The sequence below is a fragment of the Martes martes genome (assembly GCF_963455335.1).
Source record: "Martes martes genome assembly, chromosome: 8".
NCBI lineage: Eukaryota > Metazoa > Chordata > Mammalia > Carnivora > Mustelidae > Martes > Martes martes.
Genome location: NC_137895.1, coordinates 6,294,840 through 6,307,388, shown reverse-complemented (window position 1 = coordinate 6,307,388; position 12,549 = coordinate 6,294,840). Strand labels below are relative to the sequence as shown.

Here is a 12,549-nt window from a genome sequence, read left to right as displayed (position 1 = left end):
GGAGGGCTTGCAGACGCTCAGATCACACAAGGGCAGCAACTCTGCCTCTTCCCATCACACCCCCGACCCCACCAACTGTGCAGACTCCTGAGAGTGAGCCCAGGAGCTGCGTGCCAGGAGGTGAGGACAGGCTAGTGCACGGCCAGTCACAATTTCCCAGGCTGATGAGAGGAAATTGCGGCTCCTGACAGCTGAACTGAACTAACTACTCACAGCCATGAAGACGTTAACTTGCGTAAGTTAACTTGCCTGTGGCATCTTAAGGATAAAGTGTGTGTTTTCTCGGGCCGGCACAGCCCTGCTTTGGAGGAACCCAGCTGCCCCGGGGCTGAGCGGGAGGGCACAGTGGTAGGGCTGTCCTGAATCCGTCAAAGCAGGTTCCCAGGTCAGATCCATAAACACCCGGGCCCACATCTCTGCATTCCTACTGTACTTGACCGACCTTACGAAAGCTACCAGCTAAGGCTGCTGGCCTTCTAACGTCTCTGTGCTCCTCTCCAGCCCCCCCACGCACCGCAGGGAGCGACGGGATCAGGCTCTGGATTTTACAGGCTCCAGGAAAACCAGGCACCAGCAATCTGCACACAGCTTGATCCCAAACACCAAGAGAAGCAGTCTAGAGCCTCGGATTTGACCTCCCCAGGGTCAAGAATGTAGCTTAGAGAAATTAAAGTGAGGTCCGTGACCGCTGGAAGCACATTTTACAGAAAGCATTTCAAACTGTATGTAGCCCAACAACGGTTTAGTGCTGCCCCCTACGTTCTTTGAGTTAAATGACAAGGAAAAATATACTTCTTTTCTTTTCTTTTTTTTTTTTTTTAAGATTTCATTTATTTATTTGACTGAGAGAGGGAAATCACAAGTAGGCAGAGAGGCAGGCAGAGAGAGAGGAAGGGAAGCAGACTCCCTGCTGAGCAGAGAGCCCGATGCGGGGCTCGATCCCAGGACCCTGAGATCATGACCTGAGCCCACTGAGCCACTCAGGCACCCCTATACTTCAAATTCTCTGGGCTTAGCAACCAGAAAGATCCTTCGCAAACTGTTAGTATGAACAGTAAGAAAGCACACCGACTGGGCACGGACTTGGCTCCAGGCACTGTCTGAAGCACCTTTTTTTTTTTTTTAAGGATTTTATTTATTTATGTATTTATTTGACAGACAGAGATCACAAGTAGGTAGAGAGACAGGCGGGCGGGAGGTGGGGGGATGGGGAAGCAGGCTCCCTGCTGCGCAGAGAGCCCAATGCGGGGCTCAATCCCAGGATCCTGTGATCATGACCTGAGCCGAAGGCAGAGGCTTTAACCCACAGAGCCACCCAGGCGCCCCTGTCTGATGCACTTTGATGAGCATTAACTAAGTTAATCCTCAAAGCATTAAACCTCATAACATAAGCATTATTATTTTCTTCATTATGCAGTCTACAGTATCTCAAGCCAAAACTGATAGAACACATATGAAAGGAAGAGGAAATACCATATAAGTAAAATAAATGCACATAAGAACTAGGAACCCAAGCTGCCTTTCCTTTCTGCGTTGTGCTCCCCCTGCTTTCTTCTCTCCCCGCGGTCTTTTATACCCAGCACATGCACTCTCCAGACAGCCACGTGCTTCTGTTTCCAACACAAACAAAGCCTCTCAGAGCCTTCAGTGAATACTTACAGCCATTCTCTGGACTGGCCTCCCGGCTTCCAGTTTCTGCCCCATTCTGTCTGTCCTGATCTCACTGCCAAACTCACGCTCCAAAATACACTCCCTCATTCCAGTGCTCCTCTTAGATAAAATGTGAACTGACTGGCCGGACTTCAAGGGACTCCACATCATCATTCCAATTTCTCCAGTCCAGGCAGCCCCCCTCCCCCCCCCCAAATTGAATGGCATCTGGAAAGCAAACCTCCGAGTTGTATGATTAATAGTTTTATTCACTAAAAACACACTAGTAGAAGCAAGTCAGACTTACATTGATTCTTCCTTAGGCGCCGCCCTGGCCAGAAGGCCTTCCTGTTCCTTCATTTTATCCACAGCCTGGGCTTGTTTTTCAATTTCATTAAAGCATGTATTCGCCACTTTCTGAGCTCCCAAACTTCCTTTTTTGGCCCCAAGCTAGAAGATATATAAAATTAGGTTCTACCCAAACTTTCGCAAAGCTTCGCAGCAACAGCTAATGTGGACTGAGGTCTATGACGTGCCGGGCACTGTGACCTGCGCTTTGCAAGCGTTCTCTCACTTAGTCCTCACGACCCTGTCAAGCTGGCATCACCGTCGGCCCCAGTTCACAGATGAGCAGCTCAAGCTGAGGCAAGTTAAGTGGCTTGACCAAGATCACACAGCCACTAGGTGACAAAGTGGCTGCCTCGGCGCCTGCCCCCGGAATAGGGACCCTAAAGGGAATCGCGGTCTCTGAAAGCTTGGCGGACAACAACCCTCCAAGTCTCGAGTGATAGCATCGCTTACAGAAATGCAAACATAACAGACACTCCCACGGAGCCTCTGCTGATTTTTTTTTTTTTTTATTTTGTCATCGAAGGAAAAATTTCTTGGAAAACTCATTCTAGAAAAACTTGACTACGTCTAACATTCATCTCATTGCACAAAGCATAGGTTCATCATCAAAGCCACGTGTCTGACACATAGTGTGGGAAGTGACAAAGGTGGTTGTCTCAGAGACGAGCTACTAGGTATTTACACGTGATACTCACTCCTCTTTTGGCTTGATTTGGTTTCTTTTTTATGATAGAGGACACCTCTGCCAAAAAAATAAAAAACAGAAAGTCAGGCCAATAGAAATACATAATTTTTCTATTTGTAGTGTATCTTAAAAAAAATCTTAAGACACATATCATTATTTAAGAGACTATAACATTTCCCAGAAGACTCAAGCATATGAGTGTATTTTAGATTAAGAGCTTGGTTAAATGGAATTTCTCAGTATTTCCAAGTAGTATTCAAACTCAGAGAAAACATTTTCTGCATACCACCCTGAAGAGAGATAAAGAGCCTGGCCTGGCCCCACACACTGCTTTCTTCAGGAGCATTTCTTCTGTGTATTAGAACAAATCCTCCTATTAAGATCTACTCTTCAAAAACTTTTAGAATTACTTTAAAACATTAAGTTAGCCAGGCATTATGTATACAACTAAAGCAGCGATGAGCTTTTTCACCTTGACTTACGTACAGATTTTATCTATTAACCAATAAAAATTATAAACCATTCTATTCTTTTATACCAGTACTTTCTAAATTGCACAAAAATATATACTTTGGAGTTCCTTAAAAATTGTTTTATGGGTAAACTTTAATCATAGACTATATATTCTATGTTTAAGAGACTCAGTAGGAATAAAATTTTAACTTTTTTCTGACAAAGATGAGAATGTACTTTAAGAGGAAAAGACAGCATAAAACCACAAACAACGAAAGATTCAAATTTAGCCCTAATATGAGAATTTAACACCATTACATTTCAAGTATGAAAGAGGGATCTAGGGAAGTTTTTCTTTCCCTCGCCTCCTTTTGGATCCGTGAGGCAGTAGTCACATAATCTGCTCCCAACCGCCTACAAGGCCATTTACACTGGATGAAAATATCCAGAACATTTCTAATAGTTCAGCTATTTTTCACCAAAGTACTTTCTTTCCCATTAATGCCACGTAATACGCTCTAATTTCAGAATAAAATTCCCTAATAATGCAACATTAAAGATCACTAAAATGAAATAAGAGAAGAAAATACTAGAGGAGTTCTTGAGTCAATGGGAATGATGGGGCTGCTCTGCCATCCAGGATTTTTTGCTCAATAAAATCTTACTAATAGATTAATGGTCATGATGCCGTATTAGACTACAAAGTCCAGGCAGAATGTAAAGACGGGATTCATTTTTTGTCTTAATGAATCTCACTCTCGAAATCAGAATATAAGTTTTGTGGTTTTTTTTAGGATTTTATTTATTTACTTGACAGACAGAGATCACAAGTAGGCAGAGAGGCAGGCAGAGAAAGAGGGGGAAGCAGGCTCCCCACTGAGCAGAGAGCCCCATGCGGGGCTCGATCCCAGGACCCTGGGATCACGACCTGAGCTGAAAGCAGAGGTTTAACCCACTGAGCCACCCAGGCGCCCCTCAGAATGAGAATATAGAGTCGTAGGCCTGTTACCTAAACCAGCCTTCGTTGGTGCATTAAGACCTTCCACACTCGGTCCTTGCTCTGGTCCACCTGAAAGTTAAATATCTTGATATTAATGCAGAAAATACACTCATCAAACATGCTTTTGAATATGTAACAAATTTCACTTTTTCGGTCAATACCCAATTTTGCCAATGATTGTTTTTCTGTCTAGCTCCACATTCTACTTTATTATTACAAGAATTTTGATTAAAAAAAAGAATTTTGATTTAAAAGTCCGTTGAAATGGAAGTATGCTTTTTATCCGATTGTTTTATAGGATAAAACTATTAGTGGTCTCTCTAATTAATATTTGAAATTCTACCTTATGATCTGGTGTTTTAAAATATACTGTTCTGAGACACCTAGTATATATGTGGATTAAACACCCAATATATGTTAACATTTGCAAACTCTTTTTTTTTAAAGATTTGATTTATTTATTTGAGACAGAGCAAGAGTGAGACAGAGAGAGCACAAGCAGGGGAAGCAGCAGGCAGGGGGGGAGCAGACTCCCGGCTGAGCAGGGAGAACGATGCGGGGCTCGATCCCAGGACTCCGGGATCATGACCTGAGCCGAAGGCAGACGCTTAACCGGACGGAGCCACCCAGGCACCCCTACATTTGCAAATTCTAGCACCAATCATATCAGTAATAGAAATCTAAATCTCCAGGTACCAGGAAATCTGCTGTTTCCCAGTTGCCTAAAAAATGATTCTGGGGGCGCCTGGGTAGCTCAGTGGGTTAAACCTCTGCTGTCAGCTCAGGTCGTGATCTCAGGGTCCTGGGATCAAGCCCCGCATTGAGCCCCGCATTGAGCCCGCATCGGGCTCTCTGCTCAGTAGGGAGCCTGCTTCCCCCCGCCCCCGCCTGCCTCTCTGCCTACTTGTGATCTCTCTTGTGTCAAATAAATAAATAAAATCTTAAAAAAAAAAAAGTTTCTGGTTAGGAAACTCTATTATGACTTCATTAAAAAAATATTTTGTTGGGGCGCCTGGGTGGCTCAGTGGATTAAGCCGCTGCCTTCAGCTCAGGTCATGATCTCAGGGTCCTGGGATCGAGCCCCGCATCTGCCTCGGCATCCCTGCTGAGCAGAGAGCCTGCTTCCCCCTCTCTCTTTGCCTGACTCTCTGCCTACTTGTGATCTCTCTCTCTGTCAAGTAAATAAATAAAATCTTTAAAAAGAAAAAAAAAATTTTGTTATCTTAATTTTATCCCTTTAAAAAGGAATAAACAAGGGGCACCTGGGTGGCGTCTGCCTTCGGCTCAGGTGTGATCCTAGGGTCCTGGGATCGATTCCTGCATCGGGGTCCCTGCTCAGTGGGGAGCCTGCTTCCTCCCCCCACCCACCGCCTGCCTCTCTGCCTACTTATGATCTCTCTCTCTCTCTCTCTCTGTGTCAAGTAAATAAATAAAATCTGTAACAAAAAATGAATAAACAAAAGGTAGTCTCTCCAGGCAATGGGTGATTGCTTGGTCAGAAAACAGAATGAGATGACAACACCGGCTATGACACGGACGGACCTTGAAAACAGGACGCTAAGCTCAAGAAACTGGCCAAAGGAGACCCTGAGCCAAAATCAAGGGTTGGCCACTTAACCAAGTGAGCCACCCAGGAGCCCCTATAAATATTTAAAAGGTAAACTTTAGTTAAGGCATTTAAGTAGGCAAAGCAGGACGAGTGAGGACAATAGCATTTTGTGGAAAAAGGACTGACTCCACATTTCTTGATTCCCTACCACGGGCCGGGAGCTGCCGGGCGCTGGAGGCGCGCCAGGGAAGCCAGGGAATAAGGACACTTAAGCAGAGGATGTCAGGACCCACATTCCACCGGCCAAAATTCTTTTGATCTCCCTTTTTATTATGCAACCCTTAAGTTGACTCCAGACTGCACCCTGTCACCCCGCGTCCACACAGGAAGTTCTGGGCTCAGCCTGCAGAGCTGAGAGCTGCTGGTGACGGACTCTGGCTGGGGGAGAGAGGAGGAAGTGCCGCTGCAGGGATAAGGGGACATGGAATTCTAAAGAATAAAACCTTCAGGAGGAACTCTTCAGCTAAGAATGTTGATTTTTTTTTAAAAAGATTTTATTTATTTATTTGACAGAGAGAGACACAGTGACAGAGGAGCACAAGCAGGGGGAGGTGGGAGAGGGAGAAGCAGGCTTCCTGCTGAGCAGGGACCCCGATGCAGGAATGGTCCCAGGACCTGGGATCATGACCTGAGCCAAAGGCACTTAACGACTGAGCCACCCAGATGCCCCCAAGAATGTAGATTTTATTTTATTTTAAGATTTTATTTATTTATTTGACAGGCAGAGATCACAAGTAGGCAGAGAGCCCCGCAGAGAGAGAGGAGGAAGCAGGCTCCCTGCTGAGCAGAGAGCCGGATGCGGGGCTCGATCCCAGGACCCTGGGATCATGACCTGAGCCGAAGGCAGAGGCTTTAACCCACTGAACCACCCAGGCGCCCCAAGAATGTAGATTTTAAAATATTTGCAAGAACAGGGGAGCTTGGGTACTCAGCTGGCTGAGCGTCCAACCCCTGGCTTCGGCTCAGATCGTGATCTCAGGGCTACGAGATGGAGCCCTGCGTGGCATCGGGCTCTGCATTCGGCGGGGAGTCTGCTTGAGGGTTCCCTGTCTCCCTCGGCCCCTCCCTGCACTTGCGTGCAAGCACACACGTGCTCAAATAAAGAAATAAATCTTAAAAAGATAAAATATGCACAAGAACAAAATCTTGGGGCGCCTGGAGAACTCAGATGGTTAAGCCTCTGCTTTCAGCTCAGGTCATGATCTCCAGGTCCTGGGATCGAGCCCCACGTCAGGCTCCCTGCTCAGTGGGGAGTCTGCTTCTTCCTTTCCCTCTGCTGCTCCCCCTGCTTGTGCTCTCTCTGTCTCTCTCTCAAATAAATAAATAAACCTTGTGGCAAAAAAAAAAGAACAAAATCTTGTTCTGCATTTGGTTACCGTAGTTTCCTGTTAGGAAAACAGACGAGGCACCTGGACTCCGGAGGGCACAGGGGCCTCCGTAGCATGCGGGCTTCAACCTCAAAAGGCCTTTTATGCTAATTAGCTGTAATAAGCACGATATTCACATTGTCACCTGTACTGTCTGGCCGGCACAAAGCCCGCCTTTTCTCTGTGGTAGTCGGGAGAGTGTCAGGATTATTTTTTGTCTTCTGTCCTTACGGAAAATGACAAACCGATGGGCGGCTCAGGCAGATTCCTCATCTGCGGAAGCCGCCTCTCCTCGAGGAGCTCACAGCGCAGTGAGCTAACGGGCACGGCCACTCTCAGAGTCAAAGTGTGCTGCGCTATGAGGGAGCCTGGATACATAAATGTGGTAGTGACCCGGGGTGCCCGTGGGGTGGACAGGGCCTCTTTGAGGAGGGCCCTCGAGCAGAGACTCCAGGAAGGAGGCAGCGTCATGGCAACCAGGGGAGACATTCCCACCGCAAGGACAACATAAAGCAAACACAGGAAAGGACCAAAGGGCCAGTGCGACCGCAGTGTGGTGCAGGTCTAAGAAATCAAAAAGCGAAACGCCACTTGGAGATGAGTTCTTAGCAAGCATTTAGGGTCATATGCAAAAAATGAAATGTGCAAAAAAGCCACAGGTTGCAAATCCTACAAATCCAGCCATGTCAGAGTCCTTTGCATATTAAGGAAACAACCTTTCTATACACGGATTGCAAATATTTATCACTTGTCTTTAAAGCATTTCTTCAGAACAGACATGTTGTATTTGTAACAGATTTGGTAATCTCTTCTCACTAGGCTTGCATATGCGTAGAAAGACTTCCCCATTCCAGGGTGACAAGAAAAGTTTCACCCATGTTTCTTTCTTTTTTTTTTTTTTTTAAAGATTTTATTTATTTATTTGACAGAGAGAGATATCACAAGTAGGCGGAGAGGCAGGCAGAGAGAAAGAGGAGGAAGCAGGCTCCCCGCTGAGCAGAGAACCCGATGCGGGGCTCGATCCCAGGACCCTGGGATCATGACCTGAGCCGAAGGAAGAGGCTTTAACCCACTGAGCCACCCAGGCACCCCCCATGTTTCTTTTAGTACCTCATATTTTCATGTTTATGTTTAAATCTTTGATCTGACTGAATTTAGGATGATGTAAAGAGTAAAGAAGGAATTCTGCTTTATTTTATTATTTTTTCCAAAATGCTAAACACTTGTCCCAGCTCCATTCACTGTTCCCCAGGAGGCAAAATGTTCCCCTCCTGGTTTGCTGATAGGTCGACTCCTAAGACCAGTAACATTAAAAACAGTCATCCTAAAATCTGCTATTTGATGGAATCTCAGACGTACCCTTATACCTAGAATTCAGTACCAATGAAGTGACCTTTCCTTCCAGCATGCTCCCAATCCCACTCTCCCAGAGACCTGAATGACCACTTTTCTAGGACTCTCTTCTTGATAAATACTAGGCACTCGCCAACCCTCTGGCAAGACCCTTGCCAGAAAGTTTCTCAAATAAGAATCTTGGTCATAGAGCTGGTTGAGTATTTGGCCCTTCTTATTACACAAGGTCCCCAAAAGTAGTTCCAGGCTCGGTATATCAGCCCACACTCCTGGCACCAGAACCCAGGGGTTTCCTGCACAGTCGTCAAACGGAGCTGTTAATTCACACGACGTTTCTGGCTGACAAAAGTATTCAGTCTTAAGACAGAAAAAGTTGATGTTTTGATCCTTGTTACTCTTATCACCTAAGTGATTTTCTAAAATGCAAGCAACTGATATAAGTACATCATTTATATGTATAATCTCGGAGCGACCGGGGCGGGGGGGGCCCTCAGTCAGTTGAGCGTTTGACGCTTGCTTCGGCTCAGGTCATGATCTCAGGGTCCTGGGATCGAGCCCTCTATCCGGCTCTGCTTGAGATTCTCTCTCCCTCTCCCTCTACCCTTCCTGCTCATGCTCTCTTAGTCTCTCTCTCACACATAAATAAATAATATCTTTAAAATACATAAATAAATAAATAAATTTTTAAAAACCCCATAAGAAAACCACAAAATGCAAGTTATTAGATACCAAACTATTTATAGGATCGTTCTTAAAATTGAAATCTTGTTTTCTGAGTATGGAAGTAACATAAACTCATCACAAAAGTTCACTCACTTCACAACTGTATCAAGTTGAAGGTAAAAGTGATTCATTCAGTAATTTCGTTCTCCAGTTTACAATTTGGTATGTACCTTCCAGAATGTTTTCTGTGTGTCTATGTTTTTTTTTCAGTTTTTTTTATAGAAGTGAGATCAGATTCCCTGTTCAGTAATTTTGTTTCCCCACTATATAATCTACCGGGGCAAGTTTCCTCATGAAATACAAGGATCTTATTTCCTTTCTTTCTTAGATTGATTTATTTATTTTAGAGAGAGAAAGGACACGAGCAGGAAGGGCAGAGGGAGAGGGAGAGAGAATCTCAAGCAGATTCTGCACTGACTGTGGAGCCCGATGCGGAGCTCGATCTCAGGACCCTGAGATCACGACCTGAGCCGAAACCAAGAGTCAGACGCTCAGCTGACGGCACCACCCAGGCACCCCGAGGGTCTTCTTTTCTAATAGTTCCATAGCAGGCCATCAAACCAAAGGACAGCATTACAGGACAGTCCTGAAGACTACCTTCATTACGAGCTGGAGTGGTTTCCACGTCCCGAGGTGGCAAAGATGCTTCTGGCTGTGCCGAGGCCCACCCTGTGCCGCTCGCCGCCTGTAGCGAGGTGAGAAAAGTCAACAGTAAGCAAAGTAAGACAAGTCCACAAAACAGTCAAAGTGGGGGTAAAAGCTAATAATTTAATAGACACCTTCCAAGTACCCAGATTAGTGGGAAGGAAAGATAATATTAAAAAAATTAAAAATTAAAAAATTAGAAATTAAAAAAAATTAAAATGTATTCTTTTTAAAAAAAGATTTATGTATTTATTATATATATAGAGAGAGAGCGTGCACACACAGAGGGAGGGGCAGAGGGATAGAGAGAGACAGAACCTCAAGCAGTCTCCCCACCAAGCAAGAAGCCTGATGCGGGGCTCGATCCCATGACCCATGAGATCATGACCTGGCTGAAACCAAGAATCAGGCACTTAACCGACTGAGCCACCCAGGTGCCCTGAGAGCACACTTATCTTGATGAGCACTGGGTAATTAAAGTACAGAGTTGCTGAATCTTTATATCATATATGTGAAACTAATGTAACATTATGTGTTAATGATACTTCAATTATGGTCACCAAATCACGGATAAATCAGGTGGTGTCTGCTGGGCTTTTCTCCGCTGAAGTTACCACTTTCCCCTTCCCAACCCCTAGACTTGGGAAGTGAGTCACCAAATGTGGCCTGCACTCAAGGAGAGGGGGCCTCCTGAAAGGCAGAGTGTCTACACACACATGATTGATTCTTCTCTAGGGAAGATCGTCCCTTCTCTTCATTTATTTATTCAATCATCTATTTATATGAGTGTGGACACGTGGATATTTATTTTATTCTTTGGATTATAATCCAAATGGTCATTATCTATTTTGTTGTTGTAACTGTTCCAGCTTTGACCGCCAGGAACGCTTTCCAGTTGGTTCCTGAGTCTTCAGACATGCCCTCCTCTATCTGCCAGCCCCTCTGCCCAGCACTTCCTTACTCTCGGGCACACCAAGATGCTCCAGGCTCAGCTGTCCCAGCAGCCCCGGTCCCAGAACCTGTCTTTTCTCCACCGGTAGCCCTGGTTCCTCGTGGCGTTTAGAAATCGGGAGGAGGTGCAGGTGTGTCCTGTCTCTGGGCCTCCCGGTGGGCAAGAGCCAGGTACTACATCCGTGTGTGTGCTCACCCAGGTACACACACATTTGTCATCGGTGCTCCACTGCGTGTCTGCATGTGTGCGTGTGCGCACAAAGAGACACACTAGAACAAACGTGAGTTCATGCAAATATGAATTCCAACGCTCGTCCGCTCGTCCACATCAGACTGTTCCCCTCTCTCCTCCTTTTAGCCTGTCATTTGCATGACTACTTCCCAGCTTCTCCCAGCTTCTCCCAGCTTCTCCCTGTCCCGCCTTAAACAGGCACTACACAATGTGACAGATTACCTCATTGTTTCTTTGGTTTCCTGTTGATAACTACTTCTAGTAACTACCAACTCTGTCAATGAACCCGTACACACACATTATAAGAACAACAACAACAAAAAAATCAAGGGACAGCAATTTCACGTCTGTACTTGAAAACTGGTTCAAGAACAGGTTGCACAGCAGTTGAGTAACCGTGCCCCCTCCCCGGTGGGACTGGGAGGAGGGAGGGCAGCGAACAGACATCTGGGGCTCTATGCCAGGGGTCTGCACACATTTCTCGAAAGGGCCACTCAGGAAATATTTTAGGCTGTGGAGGCCTTATGTTCCTGTCTTTGTGATCTGGGGGTGATTATCGTTGTTCCCATCAGACCACAACACCAAAGACAATGGTTCTGGTCGCATTTACTGGAGGCTCACTCGGGCCAGCTCCCAATTCCTTGCACCAGTCCTGACTTCATTCTTTTGTTTAAAGAGGGAGCCCGATGCCGGGGCCTGAACTCACAACCCTGAGACCAAGACCTGAGATGAGATTAAGACTTGGATACTTAACTGACGGAGCCACTCAGGTTCCCTGACTTCATTCGTACAACAGCCCTGAGATACACTCTGTACACAGCTATACTGGGACAGTGAGATTCAAGCCCCTATTAAAATGTGGGTTTAGGGGTGACTGGGTGGCTCAGTCAGTTCAGCATCCGACTCTTGATTTTGGCTCAGGTCATTGTCTTAGGGCTATGAAACTGAGCCCCCCATCATGCTCAACGCTCAGCAGGGAGTCTGCTTGAGATTCTCTCTCCCTCTGCCCCTCCCCCACCCACTCACATGCTCTTAATTAAATCTTTAAAAAAAGTCTTGGGGCACCTGGGGGGGTGGCTCAGTTGATAGGATGTCTGCCTTCAGCTTCACTCACAATCTTGGGGTCCTGGGATCAGCCCCACGTTGGGCTCCTAGCTCAGCGGGGGGACTGCTTCTCCTCCCTCTCTCTGCCCCTCCCCCACCCTCATGTTCTCTTCCTGTCTCAAATAAATAAATAAAAAATCTTTTAAAAAAAAAAAAGTCTTCATTCTTTGTCAGTTCCATAGTTCTCAACTGAACTGTGGCAGACTACTGGCAATGATTTCTCAGCCTCCCTGGCTGCTAGGTATCGATGTACAACTAAGTTCTGGCTATGAGGATGTGAGTGGATGTGACGTGTGCCACGTCTACATTCTTTTATTTTTTTAAAGATTTTACTTATTTAAAGATTTTACTTATTTATTATTTATTTATTTATTTATTATTTATTTATTATTTATTACTTATTACTTATTTATTTATTATCAAAGA

At 45.5% G+C, this 12,549-nt stretch overlaps 1 protein-coding gene across 1 annotated transcript in view; it reads right to left on the bottom strand.

Annotated features, from left to right (window-relative positions):
* ARFGAP3 (ARF GTPase activating protein 3) overlaps positions 1-12,549 on the bottom strand; it is a 47,360-nt gene that overhangs the window by 21,609 nt on the left and 13,202 nt on the right. Inside the window, exons 6-9 of the mRNA XM_080810011.1 lie at positions 9,789-9,876; positions 4,149-4,208; positions 2,697-2,743; positions 1,958-2,100 (exon numbers count right to left, since the gene is read on the bottom strand). Of these exons, the coding sequence (XP_080666137.1) occupies positions 1,958-2,100; positions 2,697-2,743; positions 4,149-4,208; positions 9,789-9,876 (338 nt within the window). The remainder of the gene's footprint in view (positions 1-1,957; positions 2,101-2,696; positions 2,744-4,148; positions 4,209-9,788; positions 9,877-12,549) is intronic.